Here is a 26632-nt window from a genome sequence, read left to right as displayed (position 1 = left end):
GTGGACAGGCTTGTGGCTGCTGCAGCCCATGGAATGTGGCAGCAGTGACCCTACGTGATTTCTGAGGCTGTCTCTCTGCTTTGTTTGTTGAAACACTCACTCTTGAAGCCTTGAGCCACCAAGTAAAAAGTCCAACTATCCCAAGGCTACCAGGCCTGAGAAGCCACACAGAGAGGCCATAGGCAAGCAGGCACTCCAGTCTGTAGTCCCAACCTAGCCCAGCCTCTGAGTCATCTCAGCCCAGGCATGTCCATGAAGGCGTCTCCAGATGAAGCCAGCCCCAAACCATTCATTCTCTCCAGTGGGGACACCGCACATTGTGGGCAGAGAAGACGTGTCCTTGCTGTGCCCTACTGGGTCTCCTGACCTTCAAATCCACCAGCGTAATCAGATGGTGGTCGTCTGGGGCGCTGCATCATGCATGCTTTGTCACACAGCAGCAGGAACCAGAACAACCACAACATCCTAGACAGTGGCTGCAGGTCGAGCTGGGGGAGAAGGGGGAGGGCCCAGGAGGACAAAGCCAGAAGCCTCTCAGCAGAGAGGGGAGGGGAAAGCCTGGAAACGGTCCTGTGCAAATACTTCGCACTTGACCATGGGAGCCGGTGCAGACGGAGGACCACGACACCCCTGGGCTGGCTTGGCACACTAGATCGGCCATTTGCTGAAGAGGCAGGGAAGGGCCAGACACAGGGTCCTGGGGACACACTGGGGAAAGGAACACTGTCTAGTGGGGAAAGAGACTGCAAAACACATGGTTAGGGGATGTCTCTGTAGGGCAGCACATAGACCTGCAAGAAGAGTCAGTTCCGCTAAGGTCAAGGGTAGGGCAGATGGGACTCTGGTACTGATTTCAGAAAAATGTCTCAGTGGATTTTGAGGGAAGGCCTCCATTGACCTGTCATAATAGCATCCTGATCTTTTTTTAAATATTTATTTATTATTTGGCTGTGGCAGGTCTTAGTTTTGGCACTCAGGTGCTTGGTTGTGGCATGCAGGATCTAGTTCCCCGACCAGGGATCAAACCCAGGTCCCATGCACTGGGAGGGTGGAGTCTTAGCCCTGGACCACCAGGGAAGTCCCTTCATCCTGATTTTCTTTTAAGGCGTTACCCTTTCTGTTGGCTACAGACTGAGGGGGCTTTTCAGTCTATAGCCTAAGGAGTGGACATGTGACTCTCAAGAACATGAGGGACAGGTAGGATGGTCAGGAAGGGGCAGAAGGCAGTGAAATGGGTGTTTGTATTCTGGTCTGGACCCTCGTGTCCTAAGGCAGGTGAAGAGGAAGCAGCTGAGTCGTTGAAGCCACGTGTCTACTGAGGGCAGGGTTCTGGAAACTCAGAAGACCAGTAATGCCTAAGACCCAGACAAGAGAAATCTTTAGAAGCCCGTCTCTGGATCTCCTTAGGATAAGATCAGGGGATATACCCAGCCAGAATCTGTGCACTGCAGGCTGTGGCCTGGAATGCCCTGCCTAACTTTCCTGTGACCATCTACTACTGGAAGTGTCCTCTTCTCTGGGTCTGTGGCCCAGGTGGACTGCGCCTCGGGTGCACAAATGTGCCTGCATAGAGGAGAGAGGAGGCAATTTGTGAGGCCCACAGGCAGAGCCCAGAATGTCCACCTCTGTGCCTGTCCTGGAGATGCAGAACAGAACAAAGCTGCAGGGAGAGACCAGCCCCCCAGGTTGCCAGGTTCTGCTACTTGAAGGTGGGTTTCAGATCATTGTGAACATGTATTTGTCAAGGTAGGAGGACAGAACATGTTTAATTTAACATTTTGTTAGCTTAACTTACAACTTTTAGGTATTTCGTCATATTTTACCACAGGGCCTAAAAAGGTGGGGCTGACACTTAAAAAACAAAACCTTTTTATTACTGAAAATTCCACATACATACAAAAATACAGATTAGTATAATCAACTCTGATGTATCTATCACTCAATTTCAACAACTCTCGATTCATGGTTAGTCTTGCTTTTTCTTACTTTTGTGTGTGCTAAATTGCTTCAGTTGTGTCTGACTCTTTGAAACTCTATGGACTGTAGCCCATCAGACTCCTCTGCGCATGGGATTCTCCAGGCAAGAATACCAGAGTGGATTGCAATGCCCAAGGATCAAACCTGACCCAGGGAACACACCTGAATCTCTTAGTCTCCAGAACTGGCAGGCAGGTTCTTTACCACTAGCACCACCTGGGAAGCCTTCTTGCTGTTACTGCTAAGTCACTTCAGTCGTGTCCGACTCTGTGCGACCCCATCTCTGGGATTCTCCAGGCAGGAACACTGGAGTGGGTTACCATTTCCTTCTCCAATGCATAAAAGCGAAAAGTGAAAGTGAAGTCACTCAGTCATGTCCGACTCTTCGCGATCCCATGGACTGCAGCCCACCAGGCTCCTCCATCCATGGGATTTTCCAGGCAAGAGTACTGGAGTGGTGGGTGCCATTGCCTTCTCATGCTATTTTGAAGCAAGTTAGGACAGCATCAGATTACCACATTTAGGACATGATGTGTAGGAGCTCCTGGAGCTCCCTCTTCCCAACAAAACAGCAAATCACAACCTGGGATAACCCATCAGAGCTTCGAAAGACGCAGGAGTGGGTATCCCCCACTCAGGGTGCTCTGGCATTGGGGTCCTGCTCCTCGCTGGCTGTGTCACTTCAAGAAATCGCTCGAGCTGTTTAGGCCTCAGTTTCTGCATCAATAAAATGGTGATAAATGTATCTCCTGACATTGTTACACAGCTTACAGTGGTAATAATGCTGGGAATACAGTCAGCCTGCAGTAACTGTTAGCTGCTCTCCACCACCCCTGTTTAGGCATTTTCCCTGTTTAGTGCAGAAGGTGGACAGAAAAGTTTCTCCTCCCTGGGAAAGCAGAGGCTTGGAGGAGGGGACCCATTTTGTGGCTCCCTCCCTTGCCATAAGGAGGGACGCCCAGACATAAAGTAGCTGCAAGAAGGGAGTAAGGAATTCCCAGCTGACATCCCTGAACCCCAGCCTTCAACCTTGAACCCTAAATAAGTTCTAAATGCCCTGGTGGTTTAGTCACGTTTGTGGGTTTTCAGGCAGCAGAGTGGCGAGGAGCAGACTCTGGGGCCTGTGTCTGCTCTTTATTACCTGGGCCTCCTGGGGCAACTTCTCCTTCCTCTGGTTTCCTGTCTACAAATGGAGATAAAAATGACTTCCTCCTTCCTAGGGTTTTATGGGGATTCAAAGAGGAAAGGTTCGTAACAGACTGTGAACAGTGCAATGAAAGTCACTGTTGTTGTCTGGGGCTCAACAGGCCTACTTGTCCTGTGTTATGTCCTTACCGCACGTGTGCTTCTGGAAGCCCCAGCCGGCCTGCCGTGAGCCTAGGCAGCGCTGCCCGCTTTGCCCTCGGCCCACAAAGCTTCCTGACTGCGCTTCTGCTCACCTCGGCCCGCAGCATTCCTGGTCAGTCATCTGGCTGCGTTGGGGAAGGGCGTGTGGTCCTCCTCTGGCTCCTCCCCAGCCGACCCAAGGGGGCCACTTCGGTCGCCCTGGGAGCAGCGGCCATGGTGCCCAGCGGTGCACCAGGCCGGCCTCGTGGGCCCTGGAGCTGGAGCCCACAGACCCCAGAGGGAATCCACTCACCTGACCACTGTACAGGCTTTTAATATAGAAAAAGTCTGTCAAAAATAATTTTCCTAGGTTGTGTTGTTTTTTATTTAGGTTATTTTTGCAAATAAGCCTTTTCATGATGTCCTCTCATTTCTGATTTCTTTTAAGCTTAATGTAACCCCCTTAGAGATCTGGTAAGTATTCACATTCAGCTCCCTCCTGTCTGATAAAGAAGTGAAAGCCTTCTTTCCACCATACTCCTAGTGCAGACCCAAGGCAGTTTCATACCAAGGCCCAACATTTTCTTTGTTTGTCACCACTGCTCAACACACCCTCTTTTTTTTTTTTTTTTAATTTTTTTTTTTTATTAGTTGGAGGCTAATTACTTTACATCATTACAGTAGTTTTTGTCATACATTGAAATGAATTAGCCATGGATTTACATGTATTCCCCATCCCAGTCCCCCCTCCCACATCCCTCTCCACCCGATCCCTCTGGGTCTTCCCAGTGCACCAGGCCCAAGCACTTGTCTCATGTACCCAACCTGGGCTGGTTATTTGTTTCACCCTAGATAATATACATGTTTCAATGCTGTTCTCTTGAAATATCCCACCCTCGCCTTCTCCCAGAGTTCACAAGTCTGTTCTATACATCTGAGTCTCTTTTTCTGTTTTGCATATAGGGTTATCATTACCATATTTCTAAAGTCCATATATATGTGTTAGTATACTGTAATGGTCTTTATCTTTCTGGCTTACTTCGCTCTGTATAATGGGCTCCAGTTTCATCCATCTCATTAGAACTGATTCAAATGAATTCTTTTGAATGGCTGAGTAATATTCCATGGTGTATATGTACCACAGCTTCCTCATCCATTCGTCTGCTGATGGGCATCTGGGTTGCTTCCATGTCCTGGCTATTATAAACAGTGCTGCGATGAACATTGGGGTGCACGTGTCTCTTTCAGATCTGGTTTCCTTGGTGTCAACACACCCTCTTGGAGTCAATTCAGTCGTGGTTCTTGGGCTCCTACAGTGTTTGCTCACTTCCGGTCCTCTGCATAGCTCACAGAGCACTTGTGTGACCACACTGCCAAGGGTCCTTGAGTCAGACTGATAGGAAGGAGATGAGATGCTAGCAGACCTGTTTGCACACGAGGCCACTCGCTTCCGAGGGTGGCAGAGATGTCATTAGAGTTACAGCCCTGGGTTGACCCTGAGAAAAGAGGAATAAGGAACAGGAGTGGGGAGTAGTTAATTGTTACCTGTTCTCAGAAAAGATGGTCTCAGGGTAAGGAGATACTTTTAAGAACATTCTGAGATTTCAGGTTTAATCTGGAGGTTTGCCCTCTTTGTTATGTCAAGATTTCAGACAATTCTAATGTCTTACAGCATCTTCAGATCTGAGTCACTTAAGACCTCAGAGAGGACTTCCCTGGTAGTTTAGTGGTTAGGAATCCACCTGCCAATGCAAGGGACATGGGTTTCATCCCTGCTCTGGGAAGACTCTACATGCCGCAGGGCAGCTAAGCCTGTGCGCCACAACTGCTAAGCACCCACGTCCTACGGCCCATGCTCCGCAACAAGAGAAGCCACCTCAAGAAGCCTGCACACCGCAACTAGAGAGTAGCCCCGCTCACCCCAGCTAGAGAAAGCCCACGCACAGCAACGAAGACCCAGCGCAGTAAAAAATAGGTAAAGAAATAAAAAAAGACCTTGGTGAGATAAGACATGGGGTCAGTACATCAAGCAACCTTGAGAACAGGTATGACTCACTCAAACTCACAGAGTAACTCGCTGGGGAGTCTTTCCTTCTTTTCATAATTTACTGAAAACCCACTGTGCTGCCGCACTGTGCCAGGAGAGGGATTTCATGCTAGAGGGGGCACAGCCATATATACAAAAAATAGTAATAATACACAGACAAACATACGAACTTCAAATTGTAGTAGGTGCTATTAAACCCATCAACATAGACCCCGGCTAGAAAATAACTGAGGTAGGGGTGAGGTATGCTCCAGAGGGATGCTCAGGGAAGCCTCCTCTTGGGAGGTGACACTTTCAAGCAATCAGGTGAACCCTGGGGATGGGTGACAGTAGGCAAACCTTTTAAGACAAGGAAACAGCAAGCTCTGAAATTCCAAAGCAGGGGTGGAAAGAAGCAGATAGTTTGAGATAGATTTTACAGGTAGGACTAACAAAGAGTGAGGGAGAGCATTGGATCAGGGTGAGCCCCAGGTTCTGGGAGGACCAGTTGGCTGGATGTTGGTGTGATTGCAGAGCGGGAGAACCCTGGGAGAGAGCCGGGGAGAAACTAAGACTCAGGAGTTGAGTCTGTCCATGTTAAGTTGGAAAGGCCTATTGAATATCCAAGGGTAGGTACCATTGGGCACTTGGGGGAGAGGCCCAGGGTGGAGGTATGGATTTGAGAATCATTAGTTTGTAGGAAACATAAAAAAACCATGGGGTTAGAAGCAATCACCTAACAAAAGAAGAGAAGAGACATAAGACTGTGTCCTGGGATTCTCCAATATTTAGAAGTCAAGGTCAAAGAGGTAGAGCCAGAAAAAGAGACTGAGAAAGAACATCCAGTGTGGTAGATTTTTTAAGCCTATATTTAAATAGGACAAGTGCAAATTTGAATTACTGGCAGTCCAGTGGTTAGGAATCAGCAATTTCACTGCTGGGGGCTGGGTTCAATCCCCAGTTGAAGAATTAAGGTTCTGCAAGCCAGGAGGCATGGCCAAAAAAAGGACAACTGCTCAACCATGTTGAATGCTACTAGGGGATAATGTAAAATGAGGACACGGACGTGACACCAAATTTGGTAATACAGAGGTACTCTATGACATTGATAATAGGACTTTCTGGGGCTGGTTTGGGCAGAACCTGAGTGGAGGGAGTTGAAGAGTAAATGTTGCCTTCTGAATAAAAATGGCAGTTGGATGACAATGGAAAACAAAGGTGATCATTAACTCGATGGAACAAAAAGTTGTTCAGCAATGGAAAGGTCCTTATAAGATACCATATTGTTTAGCTTGGAGGTTCAGCTTGCAGTCTAACTCATTATAGTGATCTAACTATTACGACATTATTATATCAAGAAAATGGTGAATGGGAGGGTACCTGTTGCAAGTTGGGGTAGGGAAGGCCAGGTAAAAGAGCTAAATACTATCTTTCTAAGTGACATTGAATCAAGATCATGAGTGAAGATGTAGGAGATGTAAGGGTGACCAATATGTGAAGAAGTACTTTTGGAAAGGGAACATATAAGGAAAGTGAAGAAGGGATGGGAGTGTCCTGAGGGTCCACATGACCTGTGAGGTGTTATATTGGAAATGCAACCAGTCCCAACCATTGGGACTTTTTCCAGCCAGTGTGGATTCCAAGAAGGTGGGATTGGGAGAAGCAGGCCCTCTGGCATCTGTGTGAAGGTGGGGTTTGGGGTCTTTAATTGGCCCTAGTGTGGGAGGCAAGTTTTAGAATGATAATCCAGGTAGACATGGCTGGTTAGCACACAACTTGTACCAGAGTCTGAGCCCTTTATTTCCTGTAGCCCCTTCAGTTTTCAGTTGGTAACTCAGACCTAAAGTGCAGAGAGGATAAGTGCTGGACCAAGGCCACACAACTGGGCTAAGCCAGGCCTCTGACTTTCTCCCTGGGTCTGCCCCACAGCCCAGAGACTCAGGAGGGCAACGACCAGACCAAGTTTACTTTTTGGCCATGAATGGAATGAAAAGGTTCATCCTGGGTTTACTCAGGAAGCTACTCTCTCTAGAAAAATCTCTTAAGGTCTTATTAATAATAATATGGCATTAATAATACTACACACTATAATTAATTAACTTCACAATGGTGCAGGCACTTTTCCAAAGCTCTCATATGTTACATTATCTCAGTCCTCATGACAAGTTGGTGATGTGGGTGCAAGTATTTTCCCTACTTCACCCTGGAGGAAAATGAGGCTCAGAGAAGTCAAGTGATCCACCCTAGTCATGATGGTTTGAGCAGCAGAGGCCAGATTCCAACAGGCTGCTGGGCTCCAGCGTCCTCACAGCTCCCCATCCCTGGGACCTGGGATCCCATACAGTGCTTGGTGGGCAGGAGGCAGCTAGAGCTTCGCGCCGGCAGCCTGGAGAGGAGGCTAAGAGCCTGGGGGCGGGGTAAGCCAGGGGCTGTGCAGAGCCTGAGAGGTACAGCGTGGCTAGCTTAGGTCCACCTTATTTTTAAGGTCCAAGGATAAGGATCAGAGGACCACTTAGGTGGCCCAGAGAGGGAGACTTCCATCCTGAAGCCTACCAGCCTGGGGTCATAAACCAAAGGCTGCTTTCTCAGGCTGGGCCCCTTTGGCTGTGGCTTTGCCCCTCCCCCACATCCCCTTGAGGCCCCAGGCCTGAGCTGGTATCTGCCCTGGTCCCCACAAATTAGGGTGCTGGTCAGGGTAGGAATTGGGGTGCTGGTTGTCAGTTTCTCCCCTGACCTTTGAACCTTGCTGGGTCTGGATTTCTTGTTTTCCCCGTAGACGCTCCCTCTACTCCTGCCTGGAAGGGGAGTGGTGGGGATATGCCAAGAAGCTGTCCCCAAAGTCCCCAGTCCCTCCAGGAAACTGCCCCACCCACCAAGTGGAATAGCCCCTGATTCCATGTTGGTCCCTTGCCTGCGTGACACGGGGCTGCAGGCAGCATTTTCTCTTCTAGGGCAGCTGGTACAATGGCCTCTGTCGGCGCCACCGAGAGTATGTGCCATTCCTGGTCACTTGTCCTCTCACAGGACTAATCCCCCAGATGGGGTCCTGCATACCGACTGTCCCCTGCCCACCACTCCTGGGCTGGGGCCTGACCTGCTTACACAGCAGCCCCTGGGGTCCCCTTGCCCCCTTCTCTGGGGTCTGTGTCAGGGGACAGGGCCTGTTGACCCTCAGCCTCTTCTGGACACCAGAAAGCTTGGAGACAGTCTCCAGGTGACCCCCCACTCCCCGTCTGTCCACCTCTCCGAGTCCAGAGAGTCGCAATCACAGACGCAGCAGCTCCTGTCATATGCAGCCACACCGCTGCCTGTGACAGCCTGCAGGCCGGCGGCCCTCCCCCACCGTCCCCCGCACAGGTCCACGTGCGTCCCCAGATGCCTGAATCACTGCTGACGCCTGGGGACCTGGAGGCCATGGGCTCCTGGGGAGCCACTGGGGAGGGGGTGGCAGCCACGTCACTTCAGAGGGAACACCTGCAGACATAAATAGGCAGCCAGCGAAGACATCGCCGCACAGTCCACAGAGCAGCACTGCGTACTGTGCCCACCTGTGCCAGGATGCCTGACGCCACACTGCCCGCCTGCTTCCTCGGCCTGCTGGCCTTCACCTCCGCTTGCTACTTCCAGAACTGCCCAAGGGGCGGCAAGAGGGCCATGTCCGACCTGGAGCTGAGACAGGTATGACCATGGCTGCTCTCAGGGCTGCGAGGAAGGGGCAGAGGCCCAGGGATGGCATCACCGTGCAGGGGCTAATAAGGGAAGTCGTGGGAGAGGCAGGCTTTAGGGAAAGTGCCCAGCAGAAGAAGGGAGGCTTGGCATGGCCGGACAAAGGGGACCAGGCTGTTGGGCAGGCTAGGACAGGCTACAGGACTTCCAGAACACAGTCCCCACCAGAGAAGGGATGCTGGCAAGAGAGTTTTCCCTAGTTCCTGGGCTTGGAGCTGCAGCAGGGAGAATGGGCAGCAAGGCCTTCTCTGTGCCCATGGAGGCCTCTGCTTCAGGACCAGCTGGAGCTTCAGAGGCTCTGTCCTCCCAGCACTCGAAGGCTTCCCCGTTCAGCGTCCAGCTTCTCCTAGCCATGGGCCCCAGCATCCATCCCGCCCCCGAAGCTGGCCATTGCCCTGAGCTTCCCTGAGTGAGAGGTGCCACTCAAGCATCCTGTAAGGAAGTTCTTCTGGGTACCTAGCCCAATTCTTTCATGCTGCATGTCCAATGAGTCCCTCTGAATCCATCTTCAGGAGCACTAAAGGAAACCCAATCACCACGCTCAATTCTGCCACGGTCACAAGTGGCCAGTTCTGAGCTGTTGAACAAACTAGGGTGGGAAGGTGGGCAGCCCCCACTGACCACCCTTCCTCTGCTCGGCAGCTTTGGAAGCTGGAGTCACCTGGGTGCCTCATACCCTCCTCTAGGTCTCAGACCCTTGCCACTCAGGGTCAGTCCTTAGGTGGGCTAGCAGAAGTCAAGGTCCCAGTGAGGCCCACTGGCTTGAGGGGCAGGGCAAAGGCAGAGCGGGGACAGGACAGGGCGAGGAGGGCCCAGGGTGTTCCGGCCAGGGGGCGGCGGAGGAGGGCAGAGGGAAGGTCTGCTCAAGGGGAGGGTAGTGGGCAGCGGAGAGAGGGTGAACACCAGGAGGCCCCAGAGCTGAGCGGGGAAGTCTCCCCCAAATAGCGCAGGAGGGTTCCCTTTAACAAACCGGGAGGACGCGGAGGGCTGTGACTGACAGCTGTTCCTCAGACATCTGAAAAGCGAGGGAGCGGAGGAGCTTTTGACTGCCCTCCTTCGACCGCTTTTGGGCCCAAAGAGAGCCGGGCAGACCCGCCACCTCCCGCGCTCCTCCGGCCGCCCTCGCCCGCCCGGCTCAGCCCCCCGCCCCGCAGGGTCTCCCTCCCCGGCCGGTCCCCTCCCGCCCCCGCCTCACCCGCGCCCTCCCGCCAGTGTCTCCCCTGCGGCCCCGGGGGCAAAGGCCGCTGCTTCGGGCCCAGCATCTGCTGCGGGGACGAGCTGGGCTGCTTCGTGGGCACGGCCGAGGCGCTGCGCTGCCAGGAGGAGAACTACCTGCCGTCGCCCTGCCAGTCCGGCCAGAAGCCCTGCGGGAGCGGGGGCCGCTGCGCCGCCGCCGGCATCTGCTGCAACGACGGTGAGCGGCCCGGGCGGGTGGGCCGGGGCCGGGGCCGGGGCAGGGCGGCTCTGGGCCGCGGGCGGGGGCCGGGTTGATCTGGGTCGGGGTCTGGAGCGGGGGGGGGGGGGTGCGGGGCCCGGTCCCCGAGACGCTCCCGCCCGCAGCGCGCTCAGCCCGTGCTCCCCGCAGAGAGCTGCGTGACCGAGCCCGAGTGCCGGGAAGGTACCGGCTTCCCCCGCCGCGTCCGCGCCAGCGACCGGAGCAACGCCACCCTGCTGGACGGGCCGAGCGGGGCCTTGTTGCTGCGGCTGGTGCAGCTGGCGGGGGCGCCCGAGCCCGCGGAGCCCGCCCAGCCCGGCGTCTACTGAGGAGCGCCCCCACCCCAACCCTCCCCGCCCTCGCAGCACAAAAAATAAACGGTTTAAAGGCACTGCTAGCGTGCGTCTCTGTCTCTGGGGGTGGAGAGGGGAGAGGAAGCGAGGGCGGGGGATCAGTTCCTGGCCCCGAAGTCGCGCGCAGATCCACCCCCAGAAAAGGGACAGATGCTGGGGGAAGCGATCTTGGGCCAGCAAGATTCTGGATAGAACAATTCTAGATTCTAGATCGAACACCGGACTGGAAGACCTGGGGAAACGCGGAGAGGGAGGCCGCCGCCTGGGAGTGGCCGTGGAGGGTGCTGGGTTGGGGCTCTGGCAATAGGATGGAAATAAAAACAGAGAGGGGGGAAAAACATTGGTGGACGAGATAGCAAGAGAGAGCGGGATAGCAGAGCGGTGGAGAGAGACGTTGAGAGTCACAGAGTGAAGAATGAGAGGGGCAAGGGGATGAGCCAAGGGTGACCAGGAGCTCCTGACTCTTTTTACATCCCAGGAGACTGAGGCAAAAACAGCTCCAGGGATTCCCAGCCTTTCTCATCCGAGACTGTGTCTTATGTGCCCGAGTGTGGGGGACATTATCACCCCAGATCCAGCAGAGAGGAGGGCCAGGTACTGTCTGTCCAGGAGGAGACTAAGTACCCCCATTCAGGCCACTCAGCCAGGGTGAGGGAGGGAGCCTACAGAAACCCTGGGTACATTCCCCGCCCTCATACAGCCACACCAAACCCCTGCCGCCTCCAACACACACAGTCAGGAAAAAAATCATTAGGGATGTGCCCCATGATCCTTGACCACAGTCATAGATACAGACCTGAGATACACATTCATAGGCACGTGTACACACACACACACACACACACACACACACACTCACATTAGGACCTTCCAGCCTGGGTTATGCAGCTTCAGGGCAGATGTCTGCTAGCATTTGACAGATGCTCTTCTATGCCCCTCAGTCCTTCATCCCCTCTATCCCATTTACTCCTTTATCCCCTTTCCCCTCACTCCTCTCTTTCCCCTGCCCCCACCCCAGCTCTTTGGCCCTCCCCTGCCTCTTGCTTCTCTCCTTTTCCCCCTACATCCTTTCCAAGCCTCTTCTCACCCCTCTTCCCTTCGTTATCTCCCATCCTTCTGCCTTCCCCCACTCTCTCTTCTCTGCATCCTCATCTTGGGATTTCTTGCTCCAGGTCTTGGGACCACAAGGGACTGCATCTCCTCTGGAATCTTCCGAGACTTGAGGCCACCGAGGGAGCACAGGCAAAGAGAATTCTCTCTGAGCCCTGCCCCCAAGCCCCTGCCTCGGGGCAGAGCCTAGTGACACAGTCCTGCCTGCCCCAGACTCTCTTCTGCTCTTAGAGCTCTGCTCTGCCGTCACCCTGACCCACCTCCAGGTCCAGCATGATTGAGTCTGGCTGGGGCAGGGCGCACTCCGGCTTCTCTCCCTGCCATGGCCTCACCCCTCTGCCCTAGTGTGGCGTGCTCAGGGCCAGTACCAGACCTGGACCAGACCTAATAGGAATTTAGTAATTTTTCCAGACAGAGGGAGATGGGAAGAGGCGAGCTGGTGTTTTAAAAATGGATCACATGCTCAACATTGCTAATTATTAGAAAAATGCAAATCAAAACTATAATGAGGTATCACCTCATGCCAATCGGAATGTACATCACCAAAAAGTTCACAAATAATAAATGCTGGAGAGAGTGTGGAGAAAAAGGAACCCTCCCACACTGTTGGTGGAAATGTAAATTGATGTAGCCGCTATGGAGAACAGTATGGAAATTCCCTAAAAAAACTAAAAATAGAATTGCTATGTGATCCAGCAATCCCACTTCTGGGCATGGATCCAGAAAAGACAAAACCTCTAATTTGAAAAGATACATGCACCTCAATGTTCATAGCAGTGCTATTCACAACAGTCAAGATATGGAAGCAACCTAAGTGTCCATCAACAGATGCATGGATAAGGAAGATGTGATATACACACACACATACATATATACACACACACATGGACAGTTACTCAGCCATAAGAAAGAATGAAATAATGCCATTTGCAGCAGCATGAATGGAACTAAAGATTATCCTTCTAGATGAGGTAAATCAGACAAATATCATATGATATCGAATATGTAGAATCTAAAAAAATGATACAAATGAATTTATTTACACAGCAGAAACAGACTCACAGACATAGAAAACAAACTTATGGTTACCAAACGGGAAGAGGGGGATAAATTAGGAGTTTGGGGTTAAAATATGCACAGTACTATATACAAAACAGATAAACAACAAGGACCTACTGCTGCATAGGGAACTATATTCAATATCTTGTAATAAACCACAGTGAAAAAGAATCCGAAAAAGAATATATGTATATTCATATATATGTAAAATTGAACCACTTTGCTGTATACTAGAAATTAACACAACATTGTAAATCAACTATACTTCAATTAAAAAATGAATCATAGACCTAAATGAATCTAAAATTGTAAAACTTCTTGAAGAAAATATAGGAGAAATTCTTTATGACCTCAAGTTATGTAAAACACTCTTGACACTCTGACACCACAAGAAGAAGAAATGTGATACATTTGGAATTCACCAAAATTAAAAACTTCTGCTCTTTACTTTTTGTTCATGATGCATCACATCATGATCTTTTTTTTTTTAATTATTTATTTGTTTTTGGCTGTGCTGGGCCTTCGTTGCTTTGCTTGGCCTTTCTCTGGTTGCGACAAGCGAAAGTTTCTTCTTTGTGGTGTACCGGCTTCTCATTGTGGTGGCTTCTCTTGTTGTGGAGCACAGGCTCTGGAACTCAGGCTCAGGAGTTGTGGTGCACAGGCTTAAAAACGAAACAGAAGAATGTGACATTTGGAGCCCAGAATACTACCTTTATTATTGATAGAACTGGTACTAGAGAATGCAACTTCCATCTGTCAGCCAGCAAGGAGGCTTCACAGAACTGAATAACAGAGCTGTTTACCACCCGGGACACAAGGAGCTGGACCTTCACAACTCTTTCCTCCCAGCCAAGTTCCTGCATTTGCACTGTGACAGCCTGCTTCCTGGCAGGGCACCCTCATCCCAAGAGGGATTGGAGATGAAGGCGTGGGATTATGCCTGCTCCTTTCCTCTCGCCCTCTCCTTCCCCAAATCAGCTGCTCTTTTGGGAGGAGTGTTGCCTCAGGGAGAGCTCTCTATATGGAAGAAAATAATGGGAAAGGGAGAAAATATTTCTGACCTTTGCCCCATGAATGATCATCTTTTATGATGCTGGAAAAACTTCTGGTATAATTTCAAACCATTCCAGATTTTAAAACTCAGCTCAGTCAGTTCAGTCACTCAGTCATGTCTGACTCTTTGTGACCCCATGGACTGCAACATGCCAGGCTTCCCTGTCCATCACCAACTCTCAGAACTCGCTCAAATTCATGTCCATCGAGTCGGCGATGCCATCCAACCATCTCATCCTCTGTCATCCCCTTCTCCTCCCACCTTCAATCTTTCCCAGCATCAGGGTTTTTTCCAGTGAGTCAGTTCTTCACATCAGGTGGCCAAAATATTGGAGTTTCAGCTTCAGCATCAGTCCTTCCAATGAATATTCAGGACTGATTTCCTTTAGGATGGACTGGTTGGATCTCCTTGCAGTCCAAGGGACTCTCAAGAGTCTTCTCCAACACAGTTCAAAAGCATCAATTCTTTGGTGCTCAACTTTTTTTATAGTCCAACTCTCACATCCACACATGACTACTGGAAAAACCATAGCTTTGACTAGATGGACCTTTGTCGGCAAAGTAATGTTTCTGCTTTTTAATATGCTGTCTTGGTTGGTCATAGCTTTTCTTCCAAAGAGCAAGTGTCTTTTAATTTCATGGCTGCAGTCACCATCTGCAGTGATTTTGGAGCCCAAGAAAATAGTCTGTCACTGTTTCCATTGTTTCCCCATCCATTTGCCATGAAGTGATGGGACCAGATGCCATGGTCTTAGTTTTTTGAATGTTGGGTTTTAAGCCAACTTTTTCACTCTCCTCTTTCACTTTCATCAAGAGGCTCTTTAGTTCTTCTTTGCTTTTTTCCATAAGTGTGGTGTCATCTTCATATCTAAGGTTATTGATATTTTCCCCAGCAATCTTGATTCCAGCTTGTGCTTCATCCTGCCCAGCATTTTGCATGATGTATTTTGCATATAAGTTAAATAAGAAGGGTGACAATATATGGCCTTGATGTACTTTTTTCCCAACTTGGAACCAGTCTGTTGTTGCATGTCTGATTCTAACTATTGCTTCTTGACCTGCATACATATTTCTCAGGAGGCAGGTAAGGTGGTCTGATATTCCCATCTCTTGAAGAATTTTCCACACTTTGTTGTGATCCACACGGTAAAAGTTTAGTTTAAAATCTAAACTACATTAAATTTAGGTATGGGAAAACTTATTTTCCACATAGACCCTACTGAAGACTGAGATTGCTGTCCTTCATTGTTGTACTGTAGGAGCTGAATAGTACAGTGTGACATAAAAATGAATCACAGCAATGAATGCTCAGCGATGATTGTATTTTTCAGACTGGAATGTTCTGTCCTAAAGCTTCTCACAGCTGTGAAGAGCTCATCACTGTGGTTGCCCACAGAATTCTGGCATGCACACATACGCATTTTTATTTAACAGATGAGTATTATTTCATCATGCATAGATACCAATCCCCTTTTTTTAAACAGTAAATTTGGGTTATCTCTTCATATCAGAACATTTACCTCTACCACAATCATGTTGTTTTTTAGTTTTTATTAAGAGAAATTTCAAATATACAAAAAAGTATAGCCACTAAATAAAGACCCATGGGGTATCCACTCCCCTCCTTCACTCTCATAGTTATCAGCACAAGATTCTTTTCTCATGTCTATATCCACCTCCTCCTCCCACTCCCAAGTCACCCCAGCAGAAAACCCATGTCTTCTATAAATGTTCCAGTGTGCATCTCAAATAAGAGAGTTTTTTTTAAGTTGTTTATTTTTTTAATTAATTTTATTGGAGTAGAGTAGCTTTACAATATAGTGTTAGTTTCTGCTGTACAGCAAAGTAAGTCAGCCACATGTATACATACATCCCTTTCTTTTTGGATTTCCTTCCCATTAGGTCACCACAGAGCACTGAGTGAAGGACCCTGTGCCACACAGGAGGCTCCCATTAGTTATCTATTCCATACACAGTAGTGTGCATACGTCAGCCCCATCTCCTAATTCATCCCCCCCATTTCCCCTTTGGTGTTCTCACATTTGTTATCTGTGTCTCTATTTCTGCTTGCAAATATATTCATCTGTATCATTTTCCTAGATTCCACATATAAGTGATATGATATAATATTTGTCTTTCTCTGTCTGACTTACTCAGTATGACACTCTCTAGGTCCATCCATGTTGCTGCAAATGGCACAATTTCATTCTTTTTAGAGCTGAGTAATATTCCACTGCATACATGTATCATATCTTCTTTATCCATTCCTCTGTTGATGGACATTTAGGTTGCTTCCAGAGAGGGACTTTTCTTTAAGACATGACTATAGACTATGACCTGCCTCTTGAGAAACCTGTATGCAGGTCAGGAAGCAACAGTTAGAACTGGACATGGAACAAGAGACTGGTTCCAAATCGGGAAAGGAGTACATCAAGGCTGTATATTGTCACCCTGCTTATTTAACTTATATGCAGAGTACATCATGAGAAATGCTGGACTGGAAGAAGCACCAGCTGGAATCAAGATTGCTGGGAGAAATAGCAATAACCTCAGATACGCAGATGATACCACCCTCATGGCAGAAAGTGAAGGTGAACTAAAAAGCCTCTTGATGAAAGTGAAAGAGAAGAGTCAAAAAGTTGGCTTAAAGCTTAACATTCAGAAAACTAAGATCATGGCATCTGGTCCCATCACTTCATGGGAAATAGATGGGGAGACAGAGGAAACAGTGTCAGACTTCATTATTTTGGGCTCCAAAATCACTGCAGATGGTGACTGCAGCCATGAAATTAAAAGACACTTACTCCTTGGAAGGAAAGTGATGACCAACCTAGATAGCATATTAAAAAGCAGAGACATTACTTTGCCAACAAAGGTCCGTCTGGTCAAGGCTATGGTTTTTCCAGTAGTCATGTATGGATGTGAGAGTTGGACTATAAAGAAAACTGAGCGCTGAAAAATTGATGCTTTTGAGCTGTGGTGTTGGAGAAGACACTTGACAGTCCCTTGGACTGCAAGGAGATCCAACCAGTCCATCCTAAAGGAGATCAGTCCTGGTGTTCATTGGAAGGACTGATGCTGAAGCTGAAACTCTAGTACTTGGGCCACCTCATGCGAAGAACTGAGTCATTGGAAAAAGCCCTGATGCTGGGAGGGATTGGGGGCAGGAGGAAAAGGGGATGACAGAGGATGAGATGGTTGGACGGCATCACCAACTAGATGGACATGGGTTTGAGTAAACTCCGGGAGTTGGTGATGGACAGGGAGGCCTGACGTGCTGAGATTCATGGGCTCGCAAAGAGTTGGACACGACTGAGCGACTGAACTGCACTGATAGACTATTATCACACACGTGCAGACCCCAAGCCCAAATTCAATAATATATATTATTATCAAATATTCAGGCGCTGTTCAAATTTCCCCAGGTGTCCCAAGAATACATTCTGAGTGATTCATTGATATTTGAGTCCATCTTTTTTTTTTTTTTCATCTATTCTACATATATTTTATTTTCTTTTTTTTTTCTTTTTTTTTTTTTGTAACTTAAGTGTTTTATTTATTTATTTTTTTAAATTTTTATTAGTTGGAGGCTAATTACTTTACATCATTACAGTAGTTTTTGTTATACATTGATATGAATTAGCCATGGATTTACATGTACTCCCCATCCCAGTCCCCCCTCCCACCTCCCTCTCCACCCGATCCCTCTGGGTCTTCCCAGTGCACCAGGCCCGAGCACTTGTCTCATGCACCCAACCTGAGCTGGTTATCCGTTTCACCCTAGATAATATACATGTTTCAATGCTGTTCTCCTGAAACATCCCACCCTCGCCTTCTCCCAGATTCTCAGATGTATGGAACAGACTTGTGGAGTCCATCTTTTTTTAAGGTACAAAAGATAATATTGATTTTCATATGCTTCAGCCATCTTATTTTCCTGAATGTCTTGTAGAGAGTGGCTTCCAATCTCTGTTTACTGCATTTGTTATAAGAAGGCATAACCATGAGATGACCTTATTGTGTGTTTGTCACCCAGTGTAGCCTGGTCTGTTTAGCTACATATTAAAATAATGTTATTTTGTACTAAATTACTTTCCTTTTCTCTGTAGTACTGCTAGGATTTGAAATAAAAGACCCTGATGCTGGGAAAGGTTGAAGGCAGGAGGAGAAGGGGACGACAGAGGATGAGATGGCATCATTGACTTTTGATGGACATGAGTTTGAGCAAGTTCTGGGAGTTGGTGATGGACAGGGAAGCCTGGCATGTTGCAGTCCATGGGGTCGCAAAGAGTAGGACACGACTGAACTACTGAACTGAACTGAACAGAGTGAGATGGGCTCCTGTTTTATTTGGAGTGGGTGTGCACCTTCTGAAATCCTTGGTCCCACAGGAGGAGTAAATGAAGGGGAGACACTTTCTGGGGGAGAGAGGTTAGGCTTTTATAGATTCTCCAACATGGCCTTCAATCCAGGAACAGATGGGAAGCACAGGGTGCAAGCATCTCTCTGTTCGTGTCCTCTGCCTTTTGTGGGCATTTCTGTGGCTATGGGCTCTCAGGAACCCCTGTCGTGCAGGGTCCCAGTGCTGTCACATTCCTTTACTTTACTGCACACGCAGGAGCAGGGCTCCTGGCTTCCTCCCAACACTGGGGGCCCAGGGTCTTCCAGCCCAACGCCTCTTGACCACCATCCCTTCTGAGAGTACCGGCTGCCTCCTGTGTCCTGAGAGGCCAGGTGCTTGAAAACTGCAAGGCCCTTCAGCTGCCCCCGCCAAGCTCCTCCCCCTCAGCCCCGCCCCGGCCCCGCCCCCGCCCCGCCCCGCCCCGCCCGCTAGTGTGGCTCAAGCCTCCTTCCAGACGTCAAGTTGTTTCGCTCTCACAGATCACCAGCCCAGGTTGGATACACGAGACAAATGCTCAGGGCTGGTGCACTGGGAAGACCCAGAGGGATGGGATGGAGAGGGAGGCGGGAGGGTGGGATCGGGATGGGGAACACATGTAAATCCATGGCTGATTCATGTCAATGTATGGCAAAAACCACTGCAATATTGTAAAGTAAATAGCCTCCAACTAATAAAAATAAATGGGGGAAAAATAAAACAATGGAAGAGAGGAAAATAAATAAATAAATAAAAAAATAAAAGTTTCGCTCTCGCCGACTGACCGCCAGCCCTTCCTCTGGTCCCCTGTCAGACCCTTGTCATTGTGTGCCCAGCTCTCCCTTTAGACCTCAGAAAGTGAAAGAAAGAAAGTTAAGTCGCTCAGTCGTGTCCGACGCTTTGCAACCCCATGGACTGTAGCCAGCCAGGCTCCTCCGTCCATGGGATTTTCCAAGCAAGAATACTGGAACGGGGTTGCGGGGGGGGGGGGGGGGGGTGCCACTTCTCCAGGGTATCTTCCCAACCCAGGGATCGAACTCGGGTCTCCCACACTGCAGGCAAACTCTTTACCGTCTGAGTCACCAGGTTCCTCCCATGGCCAGCCTGTTTGGAGTTGGAATCTGGGGACTGTTTCCATCTCCCTGGGAGCCCGCCGTGTAGTCCCCCCGCCCCAACTCCTTCCTCCATCCACCTCTATAGGATGGCGCCCTGGCCCGCGACTCTAATTACATTTGAAGCGCCGAGAGCCGAGGAACTTCGATTCCCCCAAAGCCCTCCCCCCCAGTTTTGACACTCAGACGCGAGGCTTGTTGGAGGGGGAAAAAACGGCTTTATTTCACTGTCATAATTCCTGGGGATGGTTACAGAGGGAGTGAGGGCTGCGCTCCAACGGTGTTGGGAGCCGGTGGGTCTCAGTGCTGGGAGAAGGCTGCCTCTGGGTCGCAGGCGGGGTCCGAGCGGCAGCCGTCTGCACAGAGAGACGCCGAGTCAGGGCCGCCCGGCCCCGTCTATCTGGTCCCGGAGCCCCAGTCCCGTTTCGGCCCCTGCCCGACTCACCCGGGCTGCAACAGATGCCGGCGGCGGCGCAGCGGCCCCCGCTCCCGCAGGCCTTCTGGCCGGACTGGCAGGGCGACGGCAGGTAGTTCTCCTCCTGGCAGCGCAGCGCCTCGGCCGTGCCCACGAAGCAGCCCAGCTCGTCCCCGCAGCAGATGCTGGGCCCGAAGCAGCGGCCTTTGCCCCCGGGGCCGCAGGGGAGACACTGGCGGGAGGGCGCGGGTGAGGCGGGGGCGGGAGGGGACCGGCCGGGGAGGGAGACCCTGCGGGGCGGGGGGCTGAGCCGGGCGGGCGAGGGCGGGCGAGGGCGCAGGAGCGCTGGAGGTGGCGGGTCTGCCCGGCTCTCTTTGGGCCCAAAAGCGGTCGAAGGAGGGGAGTCAAAAGCTCCTCCGCTCCCTCGATTCCCAGGCCAGGTGGGGCCGGTACGCGGTCAGCGCGGGAAAGGGGGCGGCGGGGGCGACCCAGTGGCAGCGAGCCGGCCAGCCCCGAGCGCCGCGGGACCAGGGCGGGGCGCTCACCGTGCGCACGTCGAGGTCCAGCACCGCGCGCTTGCCGCCCAGGGGGCAGTTCTGAATGTAGCAGGCGGAGGTCATCGCCAGGAGGCCGAGCAGGCAGCAGGCGAGGCTGGAACCTGCCATGGTGCAGACGCGCTGGGCTCCGGGCAGGGGACTGCGGCCGTCTCTCGGGTCTGGCCTTTTAAGCCCGGCGGCCGCGTGGGCGGAAGGGTGTCTAAGAGGGCAGCCGCATGAATGGTCACAGCGCGCCGCTGCGGGTCAGGCCCTGCGCCCCCGGCGCGCCCCCTCATTTGCAGGGGCTGGGCCAGGTCAAGGTTATGTCGGCTAATGGCTAATGGACTGGGAGATGATAGCGAGTGCCGCTAGGGGAAGCAAGCAGCTCTGGGCGGGGAGCCTGTGCAGTGGCCTGGGTCCTAGGGTGAGCCAGCGAGTATGGAGGCTGCGGCCCAACCGAGGACTATGGAGCCCACTCTCAATCCCTTGGGGTGAGGGGTCAGGACGAACACTCGGGCCCTCCAGGCCAGAAGAGACTCGGGCAGGACTCCCCCATTTGCCCTCTTGGCCAACCACCTCCCCTCTGCAAGCAAGTTCTCTTCCTGAACTCTGATTTCCTGGAACCCCAACCCAGCTCCCCACACTAACATCCATTAATCTGCCGCAGGCACTTGGTTATGAAAAGATTTTATTTTCTCTCTTTTCTAACTGAAATTCAGCCTTTCCTTCAACTATGAGGTAGGCGACAAACCACAGTGGAATTTGCAATACCTGTGACTTTGTCACAAATTGAAATGGCTGATATCCTCCTATCCCATTACAACAGCTATTACAAATGTCTCTAAACATCAGGCTCATTATCACTGTGAAATTATGGATTATTGGACCAACCTGCCACTAGATCTTGTTATCTAAATAAAGCAGTACATTTGTGACTGTATCTCAAACCTTTTAATATTTTGATACATGATCATAAATATAGCTGGTTTCTTTTGTAATTTTATGTCTTTTGTTTGTTTTGCATTTTTAATATACAGTATCTTAAAATGAAAATAATTAAAATAAAAGAGAGACTACCTCAGTGGAGTGTTGGTCAGTGTTGCCATGAATGGGGAGGTGCTCAGCATGGATCCTCCTTCAAGAAGGGACTTGTCACCCAGCTTCTGGGAGAGTGGTCAGCAGATAGCCTTTGGCTGACATCCCATCCAAGGCCTGCCTCAGCTACAGAGAGCTGCCTCAGCCACAGAGAGCTGCCTCAGCCAAGGCCATGATCACACCATTCTCCGGTGGCCCATATTCAATGACTGGTCCATTTTGGCCCAATGCTGGACAACTCTGAAGGACTGTTTCAACTTAGGACATCCTTGTGGGGTCAACTGAGGCCTGCATGGAAGTTCTCTCTCTGTCTAGCTTTGTTTCCAGCCCGTCCCTCTCACAGGTATGGGTCCCAAGGACCCTTGGTAATAAGCATGTATGTGTTAGTTGCTCAGTCATGTCTGACTCTTTGAGACCCCATGGACTGTAGCCCACCAGGCTCCTCTGTCCATGGAATTTTCCAGGCAAGAATACTGTAGCAGGTTGCCATTTCCTTCTTCAGGGGTAATAAGCATCTTGCATGTTAGACTTCATTTCACTCTGCTCTCTGGGGACTTCAATGTGCAAGAGGAAAAGATGAGATCATTGTCACTCGTGGAAGAGGGGCAGCCTCCTCTGCACTCTTGCCGACCCTCTTAGAGGAGGGTGCAGAGGCTGCCAAGCTAAGCAGGTCAAGCTGACCTGGACTATCATTCAGCAGCTGGTCTTGTTTCTCACCCAAATCAGTTCATTGGCATGGCTGGTCTAGAAGGCCAAGGGCTTGACCCTGGAGGCAGCCCCAGAAAGCCCTTCCGCCTGCCCTGTGGCGATGTTGACCTCACCCAAGTTAACAAATGCACACAGATTACTTTGGCCTCATGGTCCCCACAGGGCTGGCGTTCCTTCATCTGTTCAACAGCTCTCATCTGAAGATGCACCAGGTCCCAGGAGAGATGCTTAGAAATACCAGTGAACCAAACAGACAGAAATCCCAGCCTTCATGGGGCTTATATCCTAGTGGAAGAGGAGAGGCAATAAGCATATTTCAGTAGGTTAGGGGTGGTAAGTGCTGTGGAGGAAAGCGGGGGACACATCACAGGGGGACACATCACAGTTTTCCTGAAGTCTTCAGCCTAGGCCTGTTTGTGAAGGTGACATCTTGACACTTGAAGGAGGCAAAAAAGAAGCCATGTGGATATCTGAGAGTAGCCTGGTTTTCTATCACCAAGTCCCAAATGACCACAAATTTAGTAGCTTAAAACAGTATCCACTTATTATCCCACAGTTTCTGTGGGTTTGGGCACTGCTCAGCTGGGTCCTCTGGGTCACAGGGCTACTTTCAAGGTGTCAGCCAGGCTGCATTCCCTTCTGGAGTCTGGGATATTGTTAACATAATGCATCGCTTACAGCTGTAGGACTCATGTGATTTGCATCTTCAAGGCCAGCAACAGAAAGAAAGAGTCTTTGGTGCTTCAAGTCTCTAAGTGCAAGCAAACTTCTTTTAAAAGGTCTCACCTGATTAAGTCAGGCACAGGATCACCTTTGAACTCAAAATAAAAGTGATTAACTTGGATAATTGGGCCCATAATTACATCTGCAAAATTCTTTCATATTTAGCTTATAGTATAATCATCAGAGTGACTTCCCAACACTTTTACTATATTCTTCTATGGGTTAGAAGAAAGTTACAGGTCATACCTGCACGCAACAGGAGGGGATTATGCAAAGGTGTGGATACATGGGGCTTCCCAGGTGGCGCTAGTGGTAAAGAACCCACTAGCAGGAGGTTACGTCAAGGCAGGAGACGTAAGAGACTAGGGTTCCATTCATCCCTGGGTCGGGAAGATCCCCTGGAGAAGGGCATGGCAACCCATTCCAGTATTCTTGCCTGGAGAATCCCAAGGACAGAGGAGCCTGGCGGGCTACAGTCCATGGGTCACAAAGAGTTGGACATGACTGAAGTGACTTAGCATGCGTGCACACGTGTATGGGTACCAGGGATGGGAATCCCAGGGCCATTTTAGAATTCTTATGTTGGACCTGTAACTTTCTTTTGGAGGGAGACCTATCTAGGCAGGGAAAAGAGCAAGTGGAAAAGAACTGAGGTGGAATGTCTGACATGTTCAAGGAACAGCAAGAAGGCCAGTGGGACGGGAGAGGAGTGACTGAGTCCTGAGGTTAGAATGGTCACATGGGACTGGGTCACATAGGACCAGATGAAATAGGAAACCAGAGAGGGTTCTGAGAAGAGGCGTGATGTGAAGAGGTATTATGTGATCGGGCTTACATGTTATTAGCACAGATTTGGATATCGTGTTGCAGAAAGGCTGTGGGGGAAAGGTGGAAGCAGGAAAGAGGAGGCTACTGCAGCAATCCTTGTAAGGGATGATGGTGGGTTGGACCAAGGTGGTAGGTAGGGTGCATGGGGGTAGAAGTGACCCAATTCTGGATGTATTCAGAAGAAAGTACCAACTGAGGTTTGCTGATGGGTTGGATATGGGTGGGATAGAAAAAGAGGAGTCGAGCAGTGGGAAGGATGAAGCTTAGTGTGGACTAAAGATGCCCATCACACACCCAAGGAGACTGAGCAGGCATTTGGGTTTGAGAATCTGGAGTTTAGAAGAGAGGGCTTGGAAATATGTAAATATGCAGATATGTAAATTTTGAAATTATCAGTACCAATATTTAAAGGCACAGACCTGAGTGAGATGGCTTAGGGGGAGTGATTTGAACCCCAAGTAAGGTAGGAGAAAACAAATGACAACCCCCTCAGTATTCTTGCCTGGAAGATGTCATGGACAGAGGAACCTGGCTGGTTACAGTCCATGGGGTCACAAAAGAGTCAGACACAACTTAGTGACTAAACAAAAACAACAACATAATTTATACAACATAAAATTCACCCATTGTAAGAGCAGCATTTGATGATTTTTATTACAGTAAGCAGTTATGCAACCATTGCCTCAATCCAATTTTAGAACGCTTCCGTTCTAGGAATAACTCCTTCATACCTGTTTGCCATTATTCCCTGTTCCTACCCTCAGCCCCAGGAAACCACTGACATAGATTCAACTTTTCTAGAAAGTTCCTATAAATTTAACCATACACAGTATGTAATCTTTTGTGTCTGGCTTCTTTAACTTGCCATTGTGCTGTTGAGGCTCATCCAAGTGACTGTGTGTGTCAGCAGTTTGTTCCTCTGTACTATTGAGAAGTAGTCCATAGATGGACCACATTTTGTTTATCCATTCATCAGTTGATGGACAAGAAGCAACAGTTAGAACCAGACATGGAACAATAGACTGGTTCAAAATTGGGAAAGGAGTAGGATAAAGTTGTATATTGTCACCCAGCTAATTTAACTTATATGCAGAGTACATTATACGAAATGCCAGACTGGATGAATCACAACTGAAATCAAGAATGCCAGGAGAAATATCAACAACCTCAGATATGCAGATGATACCGTTTGAATGGCAGAAAGTGAACAGGAACTAAAGAGATTCTTGAGGGTGAAAGAGGAGAGTGAAAAAGCTGACTTGAAACTCAATATTAAAAAAAACTAAAATCAGACTTCCCTGGTGGCACAGTGGATAAAGAATCCATCTGCCGATGCAAGGGACAAAGTTTCAATCCCTGGTCCAGGAAGATTCCACTTGCCTTGGAGCAAGTAAGCCCGTGCATTATGACTACTGAAGCTCCCATGCCTAGAGCCTGTGCTCCACAAGAGAAGCCCAAACACTGCAAGGAGATCAATCTAGTCCATCCTAAAGGAAATCAGTCCTGAATACTCATTGGAAGGACTGATGCTGAAGCTGAAACTCCAATACTTTGGCCACCTGATGAGAACTGACTCATTGGAAAAGACCCTGATGCTGGGAAAGATTGAAGGCGGGAGGAGAAGGGGACAACAGAGAATGAGATTGTTGGATGTCATCACTGACTCAATGGACATCAGTTTGAGTAAACTCCGGGAGTTGGTGATGGACAGGGAGGCCTGGCATCCTGCAGTCCATGGGGTCGCAAGGAGTCAGACACGACTGAGTGACTGAACTAAACTGAACTGATTCTCCTCTTTGAATTTTGGTCCACGGGGAATTAATCTCCAATCACTTTACCCATGGCAGGGGGGCAGGGGTGGGGGGCTTCTACCTCCTGCCTCAGGACAAGATTTAGGGAAGACCCTTAGAGTTTTGTGAGTTTTTCCATCCATTATCATAGTGAAGATTGGAGAAAAATTGGGTAACCATTTTGAAATACACTCAGAGCACTGTCTGTAACAAAAGCGTGCCCTCAAGGGAAACTACTTTATCAGAGCCTTATCTGACCTGGGGGAAGAGTAATTAGGAAGTCAAGTATACCTGGAGTAACAACCAAGTTTGGAATACAAAATGAAGGAGGGCAAAGGAAAATGTAATCCACTGTGTAAAGAGGAGGCAGACTGATAGTAAATTTCCAACCTGGAGCCCATCTATCTCCTATCTCAAGATGTCTATCAAAACCAACCAAACAAGCAGAAACAAAAACAGGAAATAACAAGTGTTCGCAAAGATGTAGATAAATGAACCTTTGTGCACTGTTGGTGGGTCTGTAAAATGGTACAGCTCCCATGGAAAACAGTATGTTGAATCCTCAAAAAAATTGAAAAATAAAATTCCCATATAATCCAGCAATTCTACTTTGGGGTATATATCCCAAAGAATTGAAAGCTTGGTATTGAAGAGATATCTGCATACCCATGTCCATATTAACGTTTTATTCACAATAGCCAAAAAATTGGAAGCAACCGATGGATGAATGGGTAAACAAAATGCGGTATATACATGCAAAGGAATACCACTGCATTTCAATGATCAGTGCAACTTTTGCTTAAAAAGTAGGAAGGAATTCCCTGGTGGTCCAATGGTTAAAACTCAGCACTGTTACTGCCAGGGGCCAGGTTTGATCCCTGGTCAGGGAACTAAGACCCCACCCCATGGCGTGGCCGGGGGTGGGGGGGGGGGAAGGAAAGGAAGGAAATTATGACATGTGATGTAAATGGATAAACCTTGA

The 26632-nt window shown here is 49.5% G+C and overlaps 2 protein-coding genes across 2 annotated transcripts; one reads left to right on the top strand and one right to left on the bottom strand.

Moving 5' to 3' along the window:
• The first annotated feature begins 8791 nt into the window (after positions 1-8791).
• AVP (arginine vasopressin) lies at positions 8792-10881 on the top strand. The gene is made up of 3 exons (XM_020882878.2): positions 8792-9007; positions 10268-10469; positions 10641-10881. Exons 1-3 carry the CDS (start codon positions 8888-8890, stop codon positions 10817-10819), a joined length of 501 nt encoding a protein of 166 aa, XP_020738537.1. The 5' UTR covers positions 8792-8887; the 3' UTR covers positions 10820-10881.
• An 8875-nt stretch (positions 10882-19756) lies between these two features.
• On the bottom strand, positions 19757-20690 carry OXT (oxytocin/neurophysin I prepropeptide). The gene is made up of 3 exons (XM_070471843.1): positions 20516-20690; positions 20001-20202; positions 19757-19911 (listed from the first exon to the last, which is right to left on the bottom strand). Exons 1-3 carry the CDS (start codon positions 20633-20635, stop codon positions 19856-19858), a joined length of 378 nt encoding a protein of 125 aa, XP_070327944.1. The 5' UTR covers positions 20636-20690; the 3' UTR covers positions 19757-19855.
• Between the last annotated feature and the right edge of the window lie 5942 nt (positions 20691-26632).

The sequence above is a fragment of the Odocoileus virginianus genome, chromosome 9 (assembly GCF_023699985.2).
Source record: "Odocoileus virginianus isolate 20LAN1187 ecotype Illinois chromosome 9, Ovbor_1.2, whole genome shotgun sequence".
Classification (NCBI taxonomy): Eukaryota; Metazoa; Chordata; class Mammalia; order Artiodactyla; family Cervidae; genus Odocoileus; species Odocoileus virginianus.
The sequence above is the reverse complement of the archived record's forward strand: the minus strand, read 5'-3'. Positions and strand labels throughout refer to the sequence as shown.